Below are 26,190 nucleotides of genomic sequence, written 5' to 3'. Positions count from 1 at the left end.
AGGGGTAAGATGCAGGTAGTAGGATGTGCGGGTTAAGGATGCACATGGTATTTGGATTTTTGGGGCTGGTCAAAAAGTGTCAAGTCTCAGGGCTCTGCGCAGAAGGTAGAGAATTTCAGAGAGTAGGGGTTGCCTAGCTGGAGGCTTTGTCGCCAAAAGCCTAGTACGGGGTCTAGAGAGCAGGCCTAGGTCAGAAGTCTGTAGGGTCTTAGATAGAATGTGCTGGTGGAGGAGGTCAGACTGGTACTGGGGGGTTCGGGCTTGGAGGGATTTGTAGTAGACAAGGAGGTGGCTCATGTGAGTGAGACCCTTCATACTCCACTGCGGTAGTCCATCTAGTAGGCAATCAAAGCATGATGGTCTGAGACGGCTTCTTGAGGTGAAAGAAGGCCGATTAGGTGTTTTACTGGAGTGACAGGGTTGCGTCATGGATCACGCAAGGGTTGCAGACTTTGGGAGATGGGGAGGTGGAACAAGACGAGATCCCAACCTTCCAGAGCAGTTCTTTGGGGGCCACAACCATAAGCTTGGTCTTTTTCAGTCACGTGGTGACATATGATCTGACTGAGGGGAGCATGTGGATGGTAAAGAGTAGGGGACCAAGTATGGAGCCTTGGGGGACACCTCCCCGGCTTTGGTTTCGTCTGATACCAATGTGATTCAAAGCTGATCCTTGTAATTATTTTATGGGATTGTGCAAAAGCACTGTGAGTAAATCTCCAACATTAACAGGAAAAACAGTTTAACATGGATAAGTAAGGTGCTTAGCGTGTACATATTGCAGATTACCTCCAGAGTTGCTGGTGTAGCTGCTCCTCTATCACGCTGTTTTAGCTCTGCTGATCAAAAATGCCTCAACCTGCAGATGAAGTTATTTGATCCATCCTCTCAGGAACATTAAGCAGGAAGCACACAGACGTGAGAATAGCTTCATTTTTTCATTATCAACAGTGTTAAAAACATCTTATCCTCACAGAAAGACTCTGCTGCTTATTGAGTCTCCAGTTCTGACAGCTTAATTTCACACAAGTTTTTGTCGCAGAAAACAAAATAAAAAAACATCAAATTGAGTTTTTCTACTTTTCTTCAACGTCTTCTCTGATGTGATTTAATGAAAACAGGTTCCTCTTAGTGACTCTGTGTGTAGCTTCCTGCCATCAGCAGACTTAATAAGCTGTGAATACTATTACAGATAGCATAAAACACACTGTCACACAGGCACACAGGCACACACACACACACACACACACAGGCAGGAGTTTCTTCCACGCATGCTAGCAATGAGTCAGAAGCTGTTTTGTAAAGATGTTTTATTGAGGTACGTGGCCAAACAGAGTCAGAATACATCAGACACACACTTCACTAAGACTCCTCAAAGGTGTGGACGAGTGGTGCAACATGAAACGAGACACAACACAAGATAACAAAGAGTCAAAATGATGAATCCAGTTCTGGCCTGACTCCTTTTTTTGTCCTAGATGGCTGCTGTTGCCATATCCTTTATTTTATTTTACATTTCTGATTCTTTTTTTTAAAACATCCGACACACAAAGACGACCATCAGCCTGAAGCGAAGTGACGCCCGCAGCGATCACTCTAAAGGACAAACCTCCACGAAAGGACGACTTATTCTGATAACACAAAGTAAAGTGCTAATCTTGTTATTACTAGAAGAGGAAGCTAGAATCTCACAGTCTCTAAAAGCTTTCACTTACACTGAAATGTAGACCAATGAAAGAAGACGATGACATTCATTTCAACGTTATTTTAAGTGCCGTAATTCAACGTTTCTGTGCTTCAAAACATTTCTTTTCATCTTTCCCAAGTTTCTGAAAGCAAAGTCTCTTTGGAGCGTGATGTTCTTTTAAAGAAATACTCCAAGTTCCTGAATAAATCGACTGTAGTCCTGAAAAGTTGACTTTCACACCTTTCATTTCGTGTCACATCAGATGAGACACGTCGATGCAGAGAGGACAAGACAAGCCGAGCGGGAGGAGGAGATAAAGATGACAGTTTGACATTTGATCGGTGATGACTCGCACACCCACGGGTGCATCACTACCTGCATGCTCCAAACGCTTCAACCCTGATGTAACTCCTCGTAGCGCGATGCTTTGGCAGCGTTGCCAAAATGTCAGTGAACTTTAAAACACCCCTGTTGTTTTGTTTCCTCAGACTGGCCGTGGTTTATTTCCTGAAGCAGCAACAAGTCAACAGAAACCTCAAACTTCTCATGATGCAACACCCAAACAAAAAAGCAAACACGACATTGAACGGAGCATTTTAATAATTTCCTGGAAGTTTGAGTCCCACCTTGTTAAAAAATAAGGTAAGTTTGGGACACAACTTTTGATTTGAGTGTAAAAGATCCCGATGGTTTTTTTGAAGCATATTGTCATTGTGATGTCTGACTGAAAAAGTCCGAAGACATCTCTTTCAAGCTTCCTGTGAAAAGCCCCTCAGAGCATCCAATTTTCCCTTGAAAATCTTCTCATTTCTGCTCTCTCAAGTTTGTGAGCGCAGCGCTAACTCCGTCTGACACTTTTGAAGCTTTTTTGGGATCACGTGTGCTCCTTTCAACTGATTCTCCTGTCTGTCTGGGCGGCAGTGGGTGTCACTGGCGAGTGCTTAAAGTCGTGCAACATTGTACATGAAACGTGCATCTGCCTCCGGGCTTTCGACCTTGACATGAGCAGACAGGAATGAGACAGAGTCTGTTGACGAAGAATAGGAAAGTGTCAGGACTCCCACGTCAGGAGGTTTCTCTGACGGAGAAAAACAGAATGAAAGTCTGCTTCTTTGAGCCTCTTGACACGTGCAGCCTTGGACTAAACATTGGTTCGTGTATAGGAAAGATAAATCTACAGAAACACTCGACTGCTGAAAAACAGTTCCTTTCAAAGAGCAGGACTGCTGCAGAACTCCATCAGAGCCTCCAGGAAACCAGTTCAGCTCCAGACCATCACAAGTCTTTGCTGTGTTTGGTTTGAAGTCAGTCAGGAGCGGTTGGAGAGGCTGCTTCAGTCTTTGAGCCGAGTGAAGGGTTGGGGGTTGGGTTGGTAACAGTTTGATCAAGGGTGCGTCCCGCGGGACGAAGAACTGGAAGGATGGTGAAGTGTGTACAAAGGCTCAGATCTCCTCGATGGAGTCAGCTGGGACCAGCCCTCTCTTCTTGCCACTGCTCAGCTTCAGAAACACCTCGCCATCCTCTGACTTCCCCACGCAGATCTAAAGGGATGAGACAGACAGTCAGCCGCCTTATCTTCTGTCAGGGAACATGCTGGAATATGGAAACAGTCTGAACTGTCAAAAGTTGTTTAAAATCTAAAGAGTTTGACACATAAAACAGACAAAACTTTATGAGGAGAGGCGAGGCGAGGGTTGAATACTGCTGTTCACATATTGGAAAATGAAGTTTATCCTTGCAAAGATAAACTGTGAGAATGAGAAAATTAAGGATGCAGGAAGGAGCTACGGGATAAAGGTGTACCTGGGATTCCCTCACAGCCATGTGTCCCTTCTCTCGGTCGCCTGAAAGACCCTGGACGACCCGCCAGACTCTTTCCCCAGGCCTGACCCTCTGCACGAAGTTGGCAGGGAAGAATCCGACTCTGTCGCCGCTCTTACCCTGAGAAACACACAACGTGTCAACCATCAAGTTGATACAGATTGGAAAATGTCACTTTGGTGCAACCATGCGATCTTAAGAAGTGACCTGGATGCTAACCAAAACAGGGATTACAAAAGAGGAACGGATCTTTATTTTGGGCCAAGTGGACACTAATGGCTCTGGAAATTTCACTGGTTGTTATTTAACCTCTTAAAGGCCCATTTACAGATAAGGACGGGGCTTTCTGTTTGTGCTTTGCGTTCATTTCGTCCATATTTCTGCAAATTTCCATGAAGCTTACGGATACAGACCAAACAGAGCAGTACCACCAGAAACCATGGGGCAGTGTTGCTGTTACTCTCTGATACAAAGCTTTAGTGAGACACGAAAAAGAAACAACAATGGCGGCACTTTCACGATGTATTTAACAGCGTCACCGACCACCAACTGCTACAACGCTGCCTCCATTTTTGTCTTCTATGCAAGCGATACATTATTAATACCTCCTCCACAGTCGCCATGCTTGTTTTTGAGTTTTGTTGTCATAAACATTTGACTCTAGGCTGCTCCCCCTGGTGGATGTATTGGTTAACTGCAGTGCCAACGTAAAGAACGTATGTGAATGAAAGTATGTGAGCAGTGACGATAACATTGTTTGAAACGGACTGTTACATTTTTGTACGTAGAGGGAGGAGAAATGGGCCTTTAGATCTGAGCTTTTGTCTGGTGTGCATTTTTTAATCACCTTGCTATTTGGGATGAGCAAGACCTAATTAGTCTAATAACTTAACTTGGTTTTTGTACGGGAAGTTTGACCAGACGCGTCATCTGAAATTGTCATCTGACAAGCTTCCATTCAAGTCGCAGTCCGGCTGCTTCCCTGCTCTGGCAAGTTGCAGCAGATAAACAACAGACCTATTTTTGACAGATGCTGAAGGAGCGATGCGTCAATTTTTCAAAAAGCAGATTGAGTGGGTTGGGACGTTGTGCATGGAAACCAGCTAAAAAGGAGTCAACGGGTTTGAGGTTTTACAGACAAACAATAATAAGGAGAGGATCATCATTGGGGTGGAGATCCAGGGAACTCCTTGGCCTGTCTGGAAGTCCTGATACATGCAATGCAATGGAGCAGAGCCACGCAGGGTTTTCTTAGTGTCATGGTTTCATATGTTTTCTTGTGCTCTTGTCTAGGAGGAGTCCACATTTCAGAACAGATACAACATTTCCCTTTTTAAAAGTGAGATAACTAATTTGAAGTAAACTTGTCAGGAAATCAAGTTCTTGGGTGTAAACCAGCATAAAAACAGAAGCCAGGCTTGAGGGATAAATATTTGACAAGTGTTTTAATCTTTTTAGTCGGGATGCACTTATATGAAAACTTTTTGACCGATACTGATCAGATACTATTGTTGTTATGGCCGATAACCGATATTTACCAATATCAATAAGATGATGTGATCAAAAAAGGTTTTTTTTTCTGTTTTTTTGATCAAAAACAGGAAGACATAAAAGAAGAGAGTCCACTTTTCTTAGATAGTTTTGGTGTTTACATAGTCGGTGAAAACAAGATTATTCAGGTCTTGAAAGATCGATCAAGATGCTCTGTAAATGTCGGCGGCTAATGAGTAAACATCGGACAATACCAATATGTTAAAAAAGTGACCAACATCGGCCGATACCAATATTGATGCTGATATATCATGCATCCCTACTTTTTAGCCTGGCCTCCTCTTTGGCTGCTAACATCAGGAAAGCAGGGTGTATGACCTTTACTGCAACCAGTCAGCAGAGGGAGCTCTAAATCTGTTAGCTTCAAAGCAGAAGAGCTCCTACAGCATCTGTTCAAATGTAGACTACCAAAAAACTGAAATCTTATCAAGTGTTTTTGTCTTACTTTCAGTAGAAAATGTCTTTTTATACTTGATATGAGCCACGTTTGCCTGACCAGTCTAGAAAAATGTCTTGTTTCATGTTATTTAAAGACAAAAATGGGTCTGAATTTAGTAAGAAATTATTCTAGTTTTAAGCAAAATTCTTTTATTGTTGGCAGATTTTTTTTACTTGTTACAAACAATTCGGAGCTCATTTTTGTCTTTAAATAACTCAGTACAACACATTTTTCTGGACTGATAGGTTAAATGTGGCTCATATTGAGAATAGTTAGACATTTTTCACTTAAAATAAGACAAAAACACTTGATAAGATTTCTTTTTTTTGCAGTTCGGTATAGATAGCATGATAACTTCATATTCAGTGTTGATAAACAAAAACATGTGAATCCCTTCTGGCTCAACTTTCCTGAACTCTGATAATGTCAGCGCTGTCATCGCCCTGTGACTCAGTACGAACATAAAGCCATCTCTTGTTGGCGTTCCTTTCTCCATTATGAACGCTAATGAACAATTAGGAACAAAGTGAGACAGACGGCGACACATTAACTCTCCCTCAGTGCACTGACGAAGTGTGGAAACAGCTTATAAATTACACAAATTAATGTGGATGTTGTTTTCAAACCCAAACAAGAAGAAATGTAACATCAAATCAACGTTTCTTTTCGTGTATTTCTGCAGAGGTTGGAGTTTGGTCATTTATTCGCAGCTGACGCCTGGTTCGACCTCATTATGCAGCAATATTTCTCTGTTTATCACCTTCTGCTTCAGGTGTTTGTATTTACCGAGTTGATTCACAAGCTATGCATAAGTAATGAGTGGATGAGTCACAAATTATACATAATTTACAGGCTGCAGTGTTGATTTAAGGTGTTAAACGGCTGCTGCTTCACGGAGACTGGAGGAGAGCTGTGAGTAAACGCTGGATCAGTGGGAAAGAGGAGTCTGAACTTTGGTAAACTCTGAGTTTTTCTGTGTTTGACACAAACACACACTCACAGATGCACATTCATCCCCATTGGGAGATGGTGGAGCTCGTTACAGACTCAATAAAGAGCTCTTTGAGGTTTCAACACTAGTCGAGTTCATTATGTTAAACTCTGGGTAATTTTCTGGGAAAATTGTCTTCTATTTCCGTCCGCGGCTGCCTGCGTGTTTATCACAGGGAAAATGGAGCAGGTGCTCTGCATTAACGTCCTGATTTACAGCCTTAGATTAATACACACGCCTAATAAATCCATGCACACCTATTTCTGTGCAAACACACACTCTTTTTATTGGCGAATGATTTATTACCCACCTTCCACCACTCCTCGTTAGAGTCATCAGTGACCTGCACCCGATCACCGGGACTGGAAGAGATAAGACAAGAGAAGATGAAAGAAAGGAAGCATGAAGATGAGGTGATGGAGGTGGAGAGGGAAAGGGGACGGGAGCGGGGAACATGATGGGGAGGGTGAGAGTGCGAGGGACGCGGCGAGAAAAGAACAAAACCAGAGTTGACGGCGTGCATAAAAGATAACGTTATCAAACAGGCACAGCAAGCTGTTGTAACCACGGTAACAAAGCCGTGGAGGTCGAAGTGACGAAGAGTCTTTGTGTCCTTCTGCTGCGGTGACAGAGCAGCCAACTCCAAAGTCATGAGGTCGGCGTGAAATATGACTGTGGAGCGCGGCGGCAGCAATGAAAGCTGGACCTGAACCTGGCCTGCATGCTAATGATGGGAGCGCGTTTTGATTAGACTTTTTTTTTTTTACCCAAAAACACACACTTACACACACATTCCACAAGCTTAAACACACACACAGTGTACTGAATGTCCCAGATATACCGGGGCAGACTGCTGTCCCAGTTGCTCTTCTCTACGTTTCATCTCAGGGGCGTCTTCTCTCACTACTGCCCCATATGATCATTGTCACAAACACACACTCACACACACTCTCACACACACAAAAGTTTGCAAAGTTACATAACCTTCAAACTAGGGTGAGACCCACATGTTTCAACTCTTAAAGCAAACATTTTGCTTCTGTAAATATTTTTTCTCCATGTCTCTTTTTGTTCGTTAGTCACGTAAACTCTGCATCAGTAAACTCACTTTAATCCTTAAGACTGTGGGTCTACCTCGACAAAGTTTTTCCTTTTGATGCCACTTCTTTGCTTCTGATCACTGTTTTCTCCGGTAGCTTCAGATAAAAATGATAAATGATACTGCTGCGTTCCAGTCAACCCAAGACTAGTGTTTTTTTCCACCTGTAACTTGTGAAAGTAATTCACGACTGGAACGGCAGTCGGACTCCTCGTACCAGATCAGTGTACACCGAGTTGTGATGTCACTTTAAAAAGTGTTTATCATGGCAAGGTATTGCTCTAACACAGGGGTCTGTAACCTTAACTTTCATATGAGCAATTTAGCCTCAGCTCACCTGGATTGAAGTCATTCAGGGGCCACTAAATCTCAAAATCGACCTTATTCTCAAAATAACGACTTTACAATGCATAAAATTCTATACATAGTTAAAATCTAGTGCATTATTATCTAAACAAGATGTTGTTTGAATTTATAAGTTGTACGTGTGATGTCTGAAGGTTTTTTTCTTGTTTTTGATAAATTTGTAAATTTTCAAAAACTTTTGAACTTTGCAAAATAAAATAAAATAAAATTGTAAAAAACTTACAAAAAAAATCAAAAGTTGCAATATTAAAAAAACAGTTTTTTTAAAAAAATTGCAAAAAATGTCACTTTTTTGATTTAAAAAATTTGAAAAAAAAAACTTCAAAAATTTCAAGAAAAGTTGCAAAAAGTAAAAACAGTTTAAATGATCGAAGATAAAAGAATAATAATTTCAAAGATTTGCAAAAATGTTGCAAAAATTTTCAGTCCCATTTCAAAAATTTGCAAAAATTAAAAAAAAATTCTTAACACTGGTAATAAAACTTTAATTTGATGACATATTTTGATAATATTGCTAAGCTAATGATAATTTTGTTGTTTACCAATGTCCTGCCATATATCAAGCATGTGAATTAAATTGGCACTTTGTCAGGTCAATGAATCCATCCACACAGTATTAGATTAAAAAAAATCAGAATAACCTAAAATTTGAAAAATTGCAAAAAACTAGTAAAAATTTGAAATTTTGATAATTGCAAAAAATTTTAACACTTTTGAAATTTAAAAAAATTGCAAGAAGACAAAGACATTCAAAAATGTACTTTTTAAAAAGAATACTTGTATTTGATAACATATTGATAATGTCGCTCCACTTATCATTTTCTGTTGTTTGCTAATGTCTTGCCACATATCAAGCATGTGTATTAAGCTGGCACGTTGTCAGTTGATTTTTTTCATCCACACAGAATTAAAATCTGTGTTTTCTTCCAGATTAGTCTTTTTGTAGATGTAGTTTTCTTCCCAGGGCTGTAAAACTTGAGGTTAGCCACAGGTGCATGGAAAGTTGGTGGGATGTTGATGTTTTAGGAGGTGAAGTAGAGCGGTGGCAGGCTTTATTGACAGATGGGATGAAGATTTAGTTCAACTAAATGATTTTATTTAGTGTCAGTGTCTTTAATCATCAATACCCTCTGGAAGAAATAAAAAAATCTTTATTTGAATAATATTTTTTAAAGCTACAAGGAGCCACTGCAAAGGGGTCAAAGAGGGGTTGCAGACCCTTGATCTAACGTTATTCATCTGTTATTTCATCTTCTGTTACATGTGATCTGTTTGGATCCAAATCCTGCATCACTCTTCAAATCCTTCTCATTAGTTTATCGTGTGTTAGTTTTGTTTCCTGCATGCACTGAACACAAAGAGATGCATTGTGGGGCTGTGTTTAAAAAGCGTTGCACACCTTGAGTACAGGGTTTTCCTTTCAGTTGTGAAAGTATTAGAGCTTCACAATAAACCCCAGTTTCATTATTATCACAAACAATCAACACAATACAACCGAACCCTTTTCATAAAGTGTACGAATCATTTAGAGACTGAAGGCTGCGTCGCAAAACTGATTTCAGACCCAGCAAATGAGATTTTGTGACCTTACCCACCAGAACAGCTCCAATTATTGCAGCACCTTTGTAGCGTTGCAGGGCTATTAACCGCAGACATGCTCTCTGTTAATCTGAAATGGTTGTAGAACGAATGCGCGCAGTTTCACAGAGTGTCACACGAATACGACGTGAGAACAAACTCGATGCGGTCTGAAATATTTCATCATGTTCTGCAGCCCTCTGGTCAAACTCACACAGAAGCTCAGAGACACAGAAAGCTTTCATTCAGTCACACATGCAGAGCCACAGCACAGATGGCTGCTAATAGTCCCATGGATCTCCTACCTTTGTGAAAGCTGTCCCTTACAAACACACACAAACACACACACACATCCTGGCCTCATTTCACTGCTCTGTCCTGCCTGTTTTTCCTTTTCCTCCTTTGTTTCCTCCACCTGCCTCAGAAATCACCTTCCTGTCTGTGCTTTCATATCTCAGTTGCTCAGTCACTCTCTCCACAAAGGGGCAGTGATAGCCTCTGAGTTTATAATTAGTCGTCCCTCAGGGTGTCGTGCACCGTCCTCCACAGTTGGTGGGGACATTTTCTTCCTGCAGGAGCAGCCGCCGCCGGGGCAAAACAAAGAAACACGCACAGAAAGAAAGAAAGAAACAGAAACCAAGGACTCATAATGATTTCACATCCTGCTCAGCCTCTCTGGCTCTACTCACTGGAGTTCCAGGTCGTTCTGCTCCTGAGGCAGGAACTTGTAAAGAGCCACATAGGTGTGGATGGAGTGGACTTCAATACGCCTGGGTATCTGGAAGGAGTGAGAGACAGGAGTTAGTGAGAGGAGCGTGAGGAGTAGGAGAAGGAGTGAGAGTGTGCACACGAGGATTAAAACTACCTTCACGCTGCTTTCCTCTGCAGGAGTCTCAGCTGGAGTGCTGCTCTCCTCGTCCTCCTTCTCCACCTCAGGCTCAGGAGCAGGAGCAGGAGCAGGGACAGGGACAGGGACAGGGACAGGAACAGGGATGTCTGAAAACCAGTGAGATTTATTTTAGTCTGTGCAAAGAGCAAACATGGAGTCATGCAATCTGAAAATCACACTGACACTCTCTCACACTCTGACAGGCGTGCACAGGTAGACACACAGGTATGCACAGACACACGTATGTATGGAAAACAGTTTGAGCATAAAACTGATATTAGTGATATCAAGAATAGTTCAGCTCAATTCTCAATTTGGGTTTACTGCCGCGGATGTAGACTGTACTAATAAAGCAAAAAGTGTCACTAGTACTATTAGGGTTAAAAAAGTTCACTAGTACGACTAGTTAGCCTTATATGCTAACAAAGGGGTTGGGAAAACCATACAGGCTTCCCATTGGCTTTTGGATATAAACCAACCAATCAGGGAGCTGTATTTGTTTATGATCCCTCTTACTTAATTTGCAGTAGGTCTACTAGTTCTACTAGTGACTCTTTTAGCTTTACTAATACTACTAGTAGACTACAGTCTACTAGTCGACTACCAACAGTCTAGCAGCACTACTAGTGAGTTGACCAAAATGTTGTTTAACTAGTAGAGGTTTTTGAAACATTAGTGTGTGAGTAGACCTTACTTGTAAAGTTAAGTCATATACTAGTTGACAGTTTTGTGTCACTAGTAGTCTTAGAAAATGTTACTAACAAGTAAAACCTCAAAGCTGTACTAGTACTACAACCTTTCCTAGTGAAAGAAGATTATGGTTCACTAGTACTGCCAGTAAACTCAAAATATCTCACTAGAAGTACTAGTTGACTGTTTGTAGTTAACTAGTAGTACTAGTGAAGCCATAAGTCACTTGAAGTACTAGTAGACCTAATGCAAATAAAGTAGGAGGGGTAAACAAATACAGCTCCCTGATTGGTTGGTAATCTTTCAAAAGCCAATGGGAAGCCTGAATTGTTTTTTCCCAACCCCTTACTAGCATATGAGGTTAACTAGTATTTTTAGTAAACATGTTTAAGTCTATTAGTAGGGATGGGAACTGAATTAGGTTCTTTTATAGGTAACAACTTATTTTTGTGAAAAGTACAGAGTACTGATTCACTTAAAACCAAAAGGTTCCATGTTTAGGGAGTGGAAAAGTGGGCGGTTTTCCATGTTGGACATGAACACAGCATTGCAAGGTTATATATTGAAAAGTAAATATGTCAGATTAAAAAAAAAAAAAAAATTATCATGAAACAAACTGATGTTTTTTACCACAAAAACACAAAAAGTACCAAAAACTGGTGCTGTTGAGTACTAGTACGGATTGCCAGGTACCAGGCATTGGTACCCATCCCTATCTACTCGTAGTACCAGTAGACTTAAAACAGTCTCCTAGTTGTACTAGTGACACTTTTTTGCTTTACTAGTTCAGTCTACATGTGCACTAGTAAACCAATATTGAGAACTAGTAGAGCTGAGCTGTGGTTGATATCACTGATACAAGTTTATGCTCAAACATCTTTTCATACGAATGGAGACGGCGGCGTGTTTGGTTTACCCCCAGTCTCCTGAGTTAGCTCCTCCTCCATGCTGCTCTGTCTCTGCTCCCTCTCTTCACCTCCTTCGCCCTTTGCAGAGAGGAGGACAGAAGGAAACGTTAGCACCAGGAGGAGAAGGAGGTCGTGTTTGATATGAAAACTTTTTCCTCTCTGAATTATTCAGGATGCACAGCACACACATCATTAGTTTGCAGAAGTATGCGCACTGACTCAGCAACACGTCTGGAGAGGCTCCTACCATCATTCCCACTGTAACAGATGATCCTGTTACCAATTATAAAACTCCTCAAAGTGCAGAGATGGATACGAGAAGCCTGATTTATGACACGTATCTGTCCTCATCCTGAAACTTTAACCTTTGTTTTCACCTTTTTTTGTGCAGATTCAAAAAGTGAAGATGGATTTGTTAGTTTGTCTTTCAGAGGGGAAGTGAAGCAGACTTTGTTGCCTCAGTGTGTTTATACTTCATTAATATGTTGATTAAAGCTCTAACAATAGAAAACGTTAAAGCACGTCTCCATCAAACGCGCCCAGAGGGCGGTGACGTCATACCAGACTGCGCGTCGGCGACTCTGACAAACTGCCAAAACTGGAGCGGCTCATCTGTGCCAAGGACGTCCCGTAGCGCAAGGCGGCATACACAGGGTCTACACGCATCCTCGCAGCCTCTGAAACACACACACACACACGTTCATATAAGCCACACATACACACACTGATTCAAAAGTAATTTACTAGCACACATTTTTAATGGCTCTAACTGACACTGCTGCACACACACTTCACTTTCTACACACCAGGATTACACTGAACATCTTTATTAATGTGTCTGTGCCAATCAGGGGGAGGCAGAGGGGCTAAATTTAACTGTAGGAACCAAGTCCAGGACCAAAGTGACCCACTTTAGACCAGGGAGAGGACTACAGCCAGAAGTTAAACACATCAAGATGCTCTCATTATCAACACTTTGATTTATTTCATCACTTATCATCGTTAGACGTGCTTTAATTTAATAACTGTAATATATCTGGAGTAGTTTTTGAAGGAGGGAAGGTTTGAAATATGGAAATCCTTAGAAAGTCTCCACCGCTGCTGCTGCTGCTGCTGCTGCTTGTGATGATGATGATGATGATGTGGTTGGCAGCGCTGCAGCCATTCGAGCAGTTTTGAAGTTAGGAATTAAATTTTCCGCTCTTTTTCCGTCTGGCTCAACACGAGTTTAATGGAGGGCAGAACGCTGAGTTTTTCTGCAGGGCCAGATGTGCTTTCTCCCTGTCTCTTTGTGTGTGTTTGAGTGTGTCTGTGTGTGTGTGTGTGTTTGAGTGTGTGTGCAGGATGAAGTCATCACACTTTCATATTGAAGTCAGTGCCTCTGCTCTCGTCAGAGAGATGAATAATTTAACAGGAACGTTAAAAATTCTTCAGACTGAGCGTCTTGAATCGGCATCTCGAGCCAATGAAACATGCAGACGGTCGCTCTATGCACAACAAATAACTGATGGAGCGAGTCTTAACTTTAATATCTGGTTTGTTGACCTGTTGCAGCAGCTTTTGTCTCTGAATTATGTCTTTTCTTTGAATGTTAAACAGATTTGTCCTCTTTGTTTTACAACTCGCCCTGATTTGCTGGATGGGGGTGAAGTTCAGGGTCCTGACCATCATTTCTAACGTTTCTTTGGACAGGTCCAATTTGCCACCTTGTGTCCCACCAAATGTTGATTCGTCTTGTGTTGTATTAAGCCCTGTTTCCACTAAGCAGTCCGGTTTGGATCAGACCGGGTTGGCTTGGTTAAAGCTGGGCATACACTGTGCGATTGTCGGCTCGTTTGAATTCCACTGATCACAAGAAAATTAAGGATAGACCGATTATTGACCGGGCCGATTATCGGGGCCGATATTCTGCATTTTGGGGCATATCGGTATCTGCCTTTTTTTCAATCCGACGGCCGATATGAAACCCATTCAAAACTGTGTTGTTTTGGCTCTGATGCTTCTCTGCACAGAATTTCTTCCTGTCTACACTATGGAAGCCCGAGGTGGTCAAAACATTTAAGATCAGTCATGTAAAACCAAACAGAAAATTAATTCAACTTCATTACACGCCTGTAAAAGACAGGTTTTATTGCAGTTACATACAAATTTTGGAAAACTTTATTTACTGTAGAAAACGTTAGCTATTCATTTTTAAAGTTTTCATTTAACTTTATAAAACATGCTGCTGAGCCTGGGAGCTGTTTGATAAACATATGCTTAAAGATATTTGAATGAAGTTAATTGTTGGAGTTTGAATTGTTCAAAATTTTTTACACTAATATTTTCACTTTGACTGCAAATGAATTTCGGCTTCAAATATCGGTTATCGGCCTCCTTCCCTACAAATAGTCAGTATCGGTATCGGCCCCAAAAAAATCCATATCACACAGTAGAAGCAGTACCACGAGCCAACTTGCCTCAACCTCTCACGCAGATCATGCACTATCTCCAAAGTTGGTCTAAAATTGGATTAAGTTAGTCTAAAGTTTAATTCAGCTGTCACTTGGTACCTCCTGTTCTCACTTAAGAATTGAGAGACCATATTGCTGATGTCTGCCCGGCCAGTTCTTTGTCTTTACACGTCTTCTTCTTCTTCTTTTTTTTGTTTTCTTTTCACACAGAATGGCACAAATTGCCAAGGGAGTGCGTTTGTTTTTGTTTAGCATCTTCGGTGTGCGTCTCCCACTTCTAGGTTTTTTCTTCTCCTGCTTTTGACGATGCAGTGCTGGATACAAGAGTCCAGCTCCCAAATGCCATAGAAGAAGGATACAGAGTCTGATGCGTGGATGTATAGTGTTGGCAGTGAAGACACATCCGAGCATTGAGTCGTATAGTGTGAGAACATGATTCGTCCATGCGAACTTTTGGACTCAGCGATCGAGTCGTGCAGTTTGAGATGGAGCTGAGTCAAACGTTTTAAAATATCGTACAGTGTATGCCCGGCTTAATCCTGATTCTGTTTTGCCTTTCCTCAACCATTACTCCTAATTAGTGTGTGACAATTCAGAAAAGTTTAGAAACAACTTGTCACATAGGCCAGAATCTTGACCTAATCTGTGTAAAAAATGATACATGTGTCAGAAATTTTGTCAGGAATCCACTCATGTAATTTTAAAGCTGTACAACTTTACTTTTTTGTACAGAGGCCCAAATGCGGCACCAGCAAGACCTGAAATGATTTTTCCCATCTGTTTACATGGAGGGAGCTGAAAGCGTTCACTGACTTTGAAGGCTCGCCGTTCAAAAACCGGGTCAGAAATAACAACTTCCTGCATGACTTTTGTAAAGCAGAGTTTACTCTGTCATGTGAGCGAATTTCAAGCCAATATGACTTGTGATTTCGGACAAGATGATTTTGACAGAAAGGGTAAAAATGTGGCGAAATCTTATTTTGAAAGGCAAATTGCTGGCTTCCTATTGGAGATAGGTCAGGGGTATCAATGTATGATTTTTGCGTCTTAATGGGACAAACATTTTGATGTTGGTTTCATCTCTCTATGACATTCCTACTGGCTGCTAGGGCCATTTTGGTGCACCTAGGTGGCGCTAGAGAGCTTATTACGGGATGTAGGGGGGTCATGTTAGGTATTTTATCAAATTTTGGGGTCCGTGCTGGGGTGCGTGCCAATTTTGGTGAGTTTTTGAGCATGTCTAGGGGGTCAAATTAGCGTTCATTGCTCAGGCCAAGGACCCTGATAATGACTTAGTAGATATGTCATTCATTTTATCCAACAAGAACAACCTGAACCTCTTAAATATCATAGTGTTTTATTCATTTTGTACATGACTCTGTAAGCTGATAGACTCTTTAGTCCTGGTATCTATAGGAGGTATTTTTCTGAAGCTTTTACCTTCAGCTTTCTCCAACAAAAGGAGCATTTAGAGCCTGATTGGTTTTTGTAACTGTTGGGAACAAACTTTCATCAACCTCGAGATCTTTTTCATCAAACAGTCTGAGCCATTTAACAGATTACAGCTGCAGAGGAAGACGGATCCCTGCTTATGTAACTTACATTAGAAGGACGTCTGAGTTTTATTATGACACGGTTTCAGCTCGGAGCTTTCTCCATTATTCAGCCTGAAATGAAGTTACATTGAGGGGTAATCACCAGGCCTGTGAGGGAATCTGTCGTTTAATAAGCGACCTCTTTTATTAACGCTCATAAACACAAGCTCGCTGCTTCAACAAGCCTTTTATTTGCAGTGATGATGATATAACAGTGAGTTTGACAGGTTGCAGTGTCAGCTGGCCTCGGCACAGGCTGGGGCGTCATGGTGCCGACGGAGCTGGAGGTTAATCTGGTACCCTGATTCATGGAGAGCATGAGGTGCTAACCCTGATTCATCGAGCCGCTCAGCGACAGAGATGAAGGATTGCTTTGGGTTTTCTTTGTGATTCATCCAAAGACAGTGAGAGGAAGAACAAATTCAGCTGTTTTAGGGCAGTGAGGGTAAAAATAGTCTGTGTTTGTTTCTGTGTTTTTGCCTCAGGAAGGTTCACTTTACAAGGAGAAGAGGAAGTCATTAAAACACATTGAAGTTCAGGGTTTTTCTGGGTTATTTTGGCGTTTTCTCTGTGAAAAGCAGGTGCACTATAACACCTCATACTGTACAACTTGTTCTTATTCTTCTGTACGTTTTTTTTGCTCGCTACTTCTCGTACAAATTTTCACAGATTTTCACTGTTTTGATTCTAAAATGTTCAACATGTTCAGGAGAATTGTGTGTGTACGTTTCACATTTCTAACCCCTACACTTTTTAAATATTCAACATTTTCCAAAAATTTTTGGCCCATCAAAATGAATGAAGTGATCTGTCACCACGCTCCCTATCACCATGGAAACCACTCAGCTGAGGATGTCATTAGGGGGTTCTGAGGTGATAAATAGGACAGGTTAGGGTTAGAGGGTTAGGGCTCCGCATTGCAACATCCAGTATTTGCTGCAATAAATGCGTCTCTAGTTTACGGTAAGTTTATAGTAACTTACTGAAAAAAAGAAGTAAATAAAGTAATTTATTAAAATAATTTACTGTATATTACTGTAAAAACTTAACTCATTGTTATCTAAATGTATTTTGCTGTAGTTGCAGATACAATATTTTGATAAGATAACTAAATCTACAAAAGGACAAATCTGGAGGAAAATACAGATTTTAATTCTGTGTGGATGGTTTCATGTGGCAAGATATAAGCAAACAACAAAAAATGATGAGTTGAGCGATATTATCTTTTTTTTTTCAATTCAAGTATTTTTTCCAAAAATTCAAATACTTTTTGCACATTTTTTAAATTTATAAAAATTTTGAATTTTTTGTAAATTTTTAAGTTTTTGGAATTTAAAAAAATGAAAATGTTTGCAAAGTTTGGAAATTATTTTATTTATTTGTTTATTTTTTTTTTTAATTTTTTGTACTTAAATTTGTGAAAATTTTGCAAATTTATTGAATAAAAAATGTTTTTATTTTTTTTATTTTTTGCAAATTTTTGAAATTTTAGAATTCATTAAAATTTTGAAATTTTCAATTTTTGGGGGGAATTTTCAAAACTTAAAAAAAATGTCAAAATCTTTTGCAATTTTTGCAAATTCTTGAAGTTTCAACATTTTTGAATTTTCTTGCAATTTAAAAAAAAAATCAAAAACTAAGAAATTACATTCACAATTTTAAACATATTAAAAAAATCTTGTTCGATAATTTTTTTTACATGATTTCAACTGTTCAGTATTTTATAAAGTGTATTTATTTTATTGTGAAGATAAAGTAGATTTTGTGGCTCAGGAGTGACTGTTCTCTAGGTTAGCTGAGGAAAAATGTCTCTCTGAAAGTAAAGGTTGCAGACCCCTGGCTGAAATGTTCATCACTCTTTAAACATGCAAACACAGTTTTTAAAACACCTCATACAATGCAAATCATGGAGACAGACGTAAGAAGCAATCACATTAGAGCTTATAAATATTTATCCACATACTTCCAGGGTGCAGATCGTACATCTGCCGCCACGAGAAGCTGAATTTGTTCTTCCTTTTTCTATTTTTCCACTTCATGCTCCTCAGGCTCGTTAGACGAGACGAGATGAGACTTTTTTTTCTGCTTTTCATTACAGAACACGCACAAGTGCACAAACGTCTGAAAAAAACCCACAGGACTTGACGAGAGCAACACTGCAAAACAAAAGCACAGAGGACGGACACGGAGAGCGCTCTCATTCACACACACTCGTACACACACAGGCACTCAGGTGTGCTTACCTTGACTTGGCTGAACTTCCTTCACCACAGATAATTGGTCGTTGACGAGCATCGGTGAGCTGAAGTTTCGCTTGAATGCTCCAGACTAACGGAGGAGAAAGGAGAGTGTTTCTTTAGGTTTTTATGACTTCCCGCGGAGACAGGAAGCAGGTCTGTGCAGCGATGGAGAAACATTAACAGAGTCATTTATGAATCAGGATTTCAGGCACGTCAGGACCCTGACAGATGTGAGAGGAATACTAGTGACAGAAATAATCCAGTGAAAGCTCCGGCTCTCGTTTTTCATCTTCACTCATGTTTACGTCTCACACTCGCCATGTGATTTTGCATGTGTGTGTCCACAAGACTGCAATTTCACACTAAATTAAACACAGTAAGTGTTAAAGCTGAGACGTCCAATTGTCTGATTTGCAAATGAGCCTCTCACTTCGTCATCTTGCACCGAGTGGACCCACCAGCTCTGAGTGGAGGGTAATAAGTCAAACGTTGGTCACGATAACATGTCCAAACTGTTGTCTGTTGACAGCGTATCTGAGCTCTCCTCCTCCCGTCTTTGTGTGTCTCTGTTTTAAACAGCGCTGTTTAAATTTTCCAAGTGGCCCTCAGAGGGTCTGGCCTCTGGCTGCATGCTAATGTCCTCTGTCTGCACTGGAGGATAAACACAAAATCTCAGACTGAAATCATTCTCAATTTACTGCCCCGTGCTCTCACCTTCCTGCAGCGTCCTTCACCTTGTGTCCAAATTCACATTCCCACAAAGGGGCGGACGATGCTGCGTGAAGAAATGCATCATTTTCTGAGACAGAGACATCATCAGGGACTCTAGTCTCAAGGTGACAAGTTTCTCTTTATTGTCATGGGTTCAAACTCCAGACAAAGATAGGGACATAAATCCAGTGTCTGCAGTTCCCCCCAAAGCATTTCATAGTTCTCCAGTTGAGACGTCAGCCTGTGTTAAGATGTTTTTATTCTTCCTCTGAACTCTCCTTCTCAAATATTTGATTTGTTCAGAAAGTTACAGACAGACATCGTAGGGTTAAAAAGTTTCCCAACTATAAAATATACAAAGTTAAAATGTGTGAAAGTATGTTCAATTGTTTTGTACAGCTCAAAAAGAAATAATTTTTCATGGAATTACCAAAAAGACAAAGTTCAATTCAATTTTACATTGAGTTAATGTTGTTTGATGTTTCAGACTCATGTCGCCCACTGAACACACCAAGCCAAAAAAGTGACTTTTACTTCCTTAAAAAACATATTTACTGCCTGGTTCCAAAAACAGCTTTGGTCTGATTAGCTCATTCCTCTATCGACACAAACAGCACACCATACAATAGAGGTGTGAAAAAATAAAAAAAGATATCAATATTTCAGCTAAGAATATAATTATTTTTGTAAAAATAAAAATTCTACATTTTAGCCAAGTTGGAAGTAAAATACAACTTCACTTTATTATGCACTTTACTATTTAAATCTGCTAATCAGATTTTTTTTTAGAAATATTGTTTACACCAACTGACATTTATCAGTTTTACCAATTGACCACTTCTTTCAACCAATCAGTTTCATTGGCAAACTTGATGCACTTCATGTTTTCAAGCTTAGCGTATGTATGTAACACTGCATTTGACTTTCAGTATTTTAAAAACAATAAATAGTAAAGTTGCTTCCAATAAAACTGTTTTGACCTAAATTGTCCTTTTAATTTTAAGTAATATTGTGTGATTTACAGAAACATCATCTTTAATTTTTTTCTTAATTATGTAGAATATCGCAATATATCACCATAATCTGATATATTGCGATACATCATGATACTATAGTATCGTGACTAAAGGTTTGTGATGTGTATCGTATCATGGGGGTCTTAATTATACTCAACCCTACTGTACAAGGTGGATAGTTTATAATTCAGTGGTTTAGAACAGGGGCGGCCTCATGGGTGGGTCCAACAGTCCAAGGCCCACCTCAAACTTTTCTTTGAAAAACTTTTTTTTTTGTTTTTGTTTTTTGTTTTGTCACTTTACGCTTGTTTTGTTATTGTTAGATGTCCTGTCTTTATAAAATGAGCCAAGTTTGGCAAACTTAGCCAGCTGGTAAAAAAGTTATGATTCATTCAGCCTCATGTTAAACGGGTAAGACTCGAGGATGATCTTAGAAAAGCCTGAAGATTTTTGTCTTTTATTTAACTGTAGTTAATGTCGCTGTTAAGTTGAGGTGGTGTAGCCCATTGGTGGGTAAGAGCGCCACTCTTTGGCTGATACCATTGGGAGCCACTGCCGTTTGATTCTCTAAAATTTTATCAAATATTAAAGGATCAAAATGCCTAAATCTGCTTTAAAACATACACAGTAACAGTATACAGTTATTTAATAACTTTTGTCATTTAAGGCCCACCCAAAATTAAAATCCTGGCTCCGCCCCTGGTTTAGAAGATACTAAGATCCCAAGTTCATCCAATCAGAGGCTTAGCTCAGCTGCTATAGCTGTTAGCATGGAGGCTCCAAGCCGCCTCATTTCCAATATGGCCCTCATCAACGAAAGGCATCAAAACACCGTAGCACAACAAGCTATTCCCATTTATTCCACAGTCTAAGGTCACAATCAGAATCGAAGCTGAAAAATTGTTGGAGGACAGTCAGGTAAACAGAAATAAACAGAGACCAGGCTGAGAAAGGAGAAACTTGTAATTTGCTTCACAGTAATCATCTCCGCTCATTTTACATCCTGTCAGCAAAAAGAGATTAGATTATTTTAGAAAGACAGAATAAATCCAGTCTCTTCTGAAAGGTTGACGTGTTTTTCTTCATGGTGTGGTCATGTTGACCTCAGTCAACAAAAAGACTCAGCTCCACCTGCTGATTTCGGTCGACGTGACATGAACGACATTTAACCCTCGATGAGAAGGAGCTTTTGTTTTGTTTCGCTGCATGAATCACACAAAAAGCTCCTCAAAGTCAAACCTCTCTCTTGTTCCCCCAAAGAAATTCAATTTACCCTGAATCTGTTTTGACGTCTGAGGGTAGGGCGTCCTTAATCTGTGAGAAATCTCCCAGAATGCTTTGTGAATCATCGGTAAGATTGTTTTTAAGCAATGAAAGACACAACAGGGTGTAATCTTAGTTTGATGAGCGCTGTGGTTCTGATTCTTCACCGTGTTTAGAGGCGTATGGATCACATCAAGGTGAGAGTGAACTCAGAGTGTTTTTACCTTCCCATGACACAGCTGCTGCGATAGCTCTGAGGTGCACCACAGGTGAGCCGCCATCTTGCATGTTTTGCAGCGCAGAGCCTGTTTCGAGTTTCCTGCAGAGAGGGACACAGATGACGGGGTAAGAGCTGAGGGTGGAGGACGTGGAGGCTGCCACAAATAGAAACTCACAGCAGGCTGCACACCTGCAACAGGCAGCGCGCGCTAACAAAACCAAAGTGGACTTCTTCAGACGTGAGCAGGTTTCCTCTCTGCGCTCAGAGCCCAGCGCTAACAGCTTCATTATCAGCTGCTCGTCTTCCTCAGCTACCTGCAGAGACCCCGAACCAGCTGGAGATGTCTCAATCATAATCAATTTGACTTTGATCCCTCTTGTGTTTTCATCTTTGTTTTGGAGTGCCGCGGAGCTATGAGCCTCAGAGTAATGAGAAATGCTTCCCTCCTCTCTCCGGTCAGGAGAAACCTGGATTGATTGTTCGGAGGGGGCTCAGGATCAAGTGGTTGAGTCTCTTTTCATCCGACAAACAAACACAAAGATTTCCAGAGCTGATGTGCACCGACAGGTCTGTTCTGGCAGAAACAGAGCTCCAGCTGGATGCTCTGATAGAAAAAAAAAACTGCTTTTATTCTGATGAAAAAAATCTATTCTGTGTCATCAGGCTTAACAATGAAAGAGGAGCTGGACGCAGCTTTGGGACTGCTGGAGGAGTACAGCTGGAGAGAGGTGATGCATTACATAAACAGAAACACAATGCATGCAAAAAAAAACACGGACACAAACAGCTGAGGAGCGGGCTGGAGTCTGTAATCCATCATCGTGACAGGAAGTAGATTTAGCAGAAATAATGGCGGGCCCTTGCAGTTTGTGCATGTCGAAAATTGGGAACAAAGCACTTATATTTCAGCACAGAGCAGTCCCTCTGACTGAGCTACTGCTTTCTTTACACTTCAGGAGATACAGGAGTTTATTTTGAGTCTTATTTCGAAAATCTGGATCATTTAAAAGGGTTTTCATGAGTTTAGGAGAGTTGTAAATTATTCTAATGAGGCCACGTCTTTCAAAGTATCTGATCAAGTGTTTTTGTCTTAGTTTAATTAAAAAATGTCTTTGTAGACTTGATACGAGCCACATTCAACTTATCAGAGCAGAAAAATGTCTTATTTCAAGTTATTTAAAGACAAAAATGAGGTCTGAATTGCTGTAACAAGTTAAAAAAGAATCTGCCCATGGAACAAGAAAAACTTTCACGGGAACAATCCGTCTCAGTCGTCTCCTACGGGCCTCTTGACGTGTGTTTCAGTATCTCCGTTTTCATGACCCCTTTTCACAAAATGAAAGCAACATTTCTTAAATTTTGAAACAGTACAATAGCACCTTGTCGGTGTTTTCATTACGACTAGAATTGAGCACAACTCAAGTAAAGTAATACCTAACGTCTGTTTGGATGCTGCACTTACAATGATGCTGATTCTTGAACATTAGTGTTTTTATTCACTGGTCAAACTGTCGGCCGTGATCACACCAACTCAAAACAGGCAGGAACAAAACACTGAATAAAATTCATTCTGTTACGATTTTTGGGGTGCCAATTCAATTTAAATACTTAAATATTTACGATTTCTAGGGATGGGTACCATTTCACCTGGCAATCGCTATCGGTACTCAGCGGTACCAATTTCCGGTACTTTTGTGTGTCAATGTGGTAAAAGATACCAGTTTGTTTAATAATAAAATTTGAATTCTTTTTAATTTAACATATTTATTCTTCAATATATAACCCTGTAATGCTGTGATCATGTTCAGCATGGAAAATCGCCTACTCTTCTACTCCCTCACAGTCACTAGGATGCATTTAGATACCTAAACATGGCACCTTTTGATTTTACGTGAATCGATACCCAGTACTTTTGATCGTAAAAGTACCTAATTTGGTACCCATCCTTAAGAATTTCTGCAATTTTTAGTTTGCTTTTTCAGACCATGTGAAAAAGTTAAATGATGATGATGATGTCTACAAACTATATCAGGAGCCATATTTTCCCATAAAATGCACATCACGGGGATCAGAGAGAAGCATTTCACCCTCTGCTGGAGAAAAGTGGTAACTTTTTTCCAGACAAGTTTATAAACAAAGACTGAAATGAAGAATTTCAATTTGAAAAAATATATATTTTTTGGACTAAGAATTCTGATTTTGATTATGACAACAAAAAATCCTGATTTTTGAATTTTTTCTCCCACCCCAAGTTTTCATTGCACTTTTGCGACAAACTTCAATATCCAAACTTCTGAAAAGCCACCACATGAGAGCCTAAAAACTTCTAATCAAATTTTGAGAGGTTTTTCAAAATTTAGGGTTTTTCCACTTCTCGTTTTTTATTGGGATATTTAGGTTTTGCGCAATTCTAGGTGTTAAGGCCTTTGCACACTGAGTCTGTTTCTTTCGTCCGAAACTTACGCACTTAAGAAAAAAAAATTAAATCCCATTATGATATGTCAATCATGTTTACACACTTGCAACGAAACTTTTGTCCGTCATTATTTGGTTCAATTTTTTGCGTTTTTTTTGCATCTGCCCGGTTGTTTCCTGGGTAGTTTCACTATTCAGAGACTCTGTAGGCTGCTTGCAACATCACATTGTCACATTATCAGACACATTTTCTCCACACGGTTTAGATGATGTATACAAAATTAATTCAAAGTCTGCGGATCCAAAAAGGCATCCGAAAAAAAACGGACTCAGTGTGCAAAGACCTTAATGGAAATGCAGCTAGTGTCTGTATCTGCCTCAACCCCTTTCTCTGCCTGTTTGTTGGTGTTTTTGGTTGTTTTGGGGGGAGAGTAGCTGTTACCTCAGCCAATCACAGTGCAACCAGTGTGCAAGCAGCTTTGCGTGTTGATGATGGGTGAAGCTTGGCTCAACTTTCACTCACTTAGAGAGCAGCAAAGAGCGATGTGAGTTATCCATTTTTCTCAGCTTCCAGAAAGCAAAACCATGTGATGTGCAAAATGTCTATCTTTGGTTTCTGAGGTATTTTAAGGTCTAAATCTTGTTATGGTGATGATAAACGTCTCCAGCACAGGAGGTGACACTCTGTTCTCAACATATTTGTCGGTTTGCACTCGATGCAGCGCCACGTAAACACAGACAGGGAGGTCAGGCATCCAGTGCAAACCGCAGCTAAGTGTTTGCTTGTAAACAACAAATAGTCCAGAGAGCAGATGACCACCTTACCCACGATCATGTGCTTGCAGTGCTGGCAGTTGGTGGGCTTGCGGAACACGTGGTCCTGGAAACAGTGGGTGATCTGAGGCCGGGGAGGCTTGGCGGGCAGCGACGGGGAGAGGCTGAGGGACGGGGAGTGGGAGGCGATGGAGGGGTTCGGGCTGAGAGACGGGGAGATGGACGGGGAGCGGTCTCCGACAAGAGGGGAGCCGGGCAACAGCGGGGGAGAAGGAGGCGGGGGGTCGGTGATGAAATCCGGAGGCAGGCGGGCGTCGCTGAACGACCTGTTGAAGAAGTTCTCCACACTTTTGCTGCGCATCATGGTCTTGAAGGACAGCGAGCGCTTCAGCCTCTGGAGCTGCAAACACACATGGACACACATGGACAGGGAGTCAGAGAGGGAAAAAGTGCACGCTGAGAATAAACACAAGACAAGCAAACACACTGCGCCGCTTTTGGGAGCAATAGCAGATGCCGAATAAGCCCTCAGGACAGAGCAGGCAATATCCTGGCATCTCTAAACACAACAGAGCTCTGATGTGCACACCGCTGGGGAAGAGGGTGACTCATGAAATATGACCTCAGAAGGAAACAACACATTCATGGAGGAGCAATCTGCAGCTCTCATCCAGAGATCAAGCATTCCTTTCTCGTGCTTTAGACGCTGCTTACACCAGATAAGGTCTTCACTTCGAGGACGCCCAGGGCCATACGTTAAGGACGTCAGGGGAGCTACTGCAGCGACGGGAAACAAGGCCGCTGACACAGCCTGCCCCGCTATCCACACACCATCTCTGCAGGCTCTTAATCTGATGATGTTTGCTCCTCGGATCAGCTGATCCTGCTGCAGCTTTGCACAAACCAGGGCTGATGGATTCAGAAACATACAACGGTGTCACATGTCCTTTCTCTTGACGGCAGAGTCGTTTGTTTCTGCCTCTGCGGCCATCAAGCACTGATTGGTCAGATAAATGCATGTTTCCTGACATCTCCCTCCGGCTCTGTGTCCAGATGATGATGCTAGTTTCCCCAAAGATAGGCGCCCATTTGTTACCCTGACACCGTTTGTTACCCTGACGTGTGGTTGGCAGGTGGGGAGGCGGCGTGAGGGCGTGGCCGTCCCCGCGGGGAGAGACGGACAGGCAGGCAGACGGATCATCAGCAGGCTGAAGGCGCTCTGTGTGCACACGCTGTGTCCGCCTGTCTGCACCCGCTCTGCTCGACGCCAAACATAATCACCTTACAGGGACGTGCTGTTTACAGCTCTGCACGTCTGGGAGTCAGATATGAAAACAGTTTGTCTATCTGTGTGTGTGTGTGTGTGTGTGTGTGTGTGTGTGTGTGTGTGTGATCCATGGAGGTGGAGAAAGAAAAGTCTCAGAGTGTAAGCACGCTCAGTCCGTGTGCTTCTCATGGCTCTGAGCAGAGGGATATAGGAGGAC

At 41.1% G+C, this 26,190-nt stretch overlaps 1 protein-coding gene across 1 annotated transcript in view; it reads right to left on the bottom strand.

Annotated features, from left to right (window-relative positions):
• Positions 1 to 1,327: 1,327 nt before the first annotated feature.
• LOC141810185 (SH3 and cysteine-rich domain-containing protein 2-like) overlaps positions 1,328 to 26,190 on the bottom strand; it is a 38,137-nt gene continuing 13,274 nt past the window's right edge. The window contains exons 2-11 of the mRNA XM_074697567.1: positions 24,758 to 25,106; positions 21,522 to 21,616; positions 18,311 to 18,395; positions 12,581 to 12,696; positions 12,028 to 12,097; positions 10,398 to 10,528; positions 10,222 to 10,310; positions 6,800 to 6,851; positions 3,491 to 3,628; positions 1,328 to 3,228 (exon numbers count right to left, since the gene is read on the bottom strand). Of these exons, the coding sequence (XP_074553668.1) occupies positions 3,130 to 3,228; positions 3,491 to 3,628; positions 6,800 to 6,851; positions 10,222 to 10,310; positions 10,398 to 10,528; positions 12,028 to 12,097; positions 12,581 to 12,696; positions 18,311 to 18,395; positions 21,522 to 21,616; positions 24,758 to 25,106 (1,224 nt within the window). The 3' untranslated portion in view covers positions 1,328 to 3,129. The remainder of the gene's footprint in view (positions 3,229 to 3,490; positions 3,629 to 6,799; positions 6,852 to 10,221; positions 10,311 to 10,397; positions 10,529 to 12,027; positions 12,098 to 12,580; positions 12,697 to 18,310; positions 18,396 to 21,521; positions 21,617 to 24,757; positions 25,107 to 26,190) is intronic.

This window comes from Halichoeres trimaculatus, unplaced genomic scaffold (genome assembly GCF_033239565.1).
Source record: "Halichoeres trimaculatus isolate MK-OKI-2021-1 unplaced genomic scaffold, fHalTri1.1 fHalTri1_scaffold_20, whole genome shotgun sequence".
In the NCBI taxonomy this organism is placed as follows: Eukaryota; Metazoa; Chordata; class Actinopteri; order Labriformes; family Labridae; genus Halichoeres; species Halichoeres trimaculatus.
The sequence above is the reverse complement of the archived record's forward strand: the minus strand, read 5'-3'. Positions and strand labels throughout refer to the sequence as shown.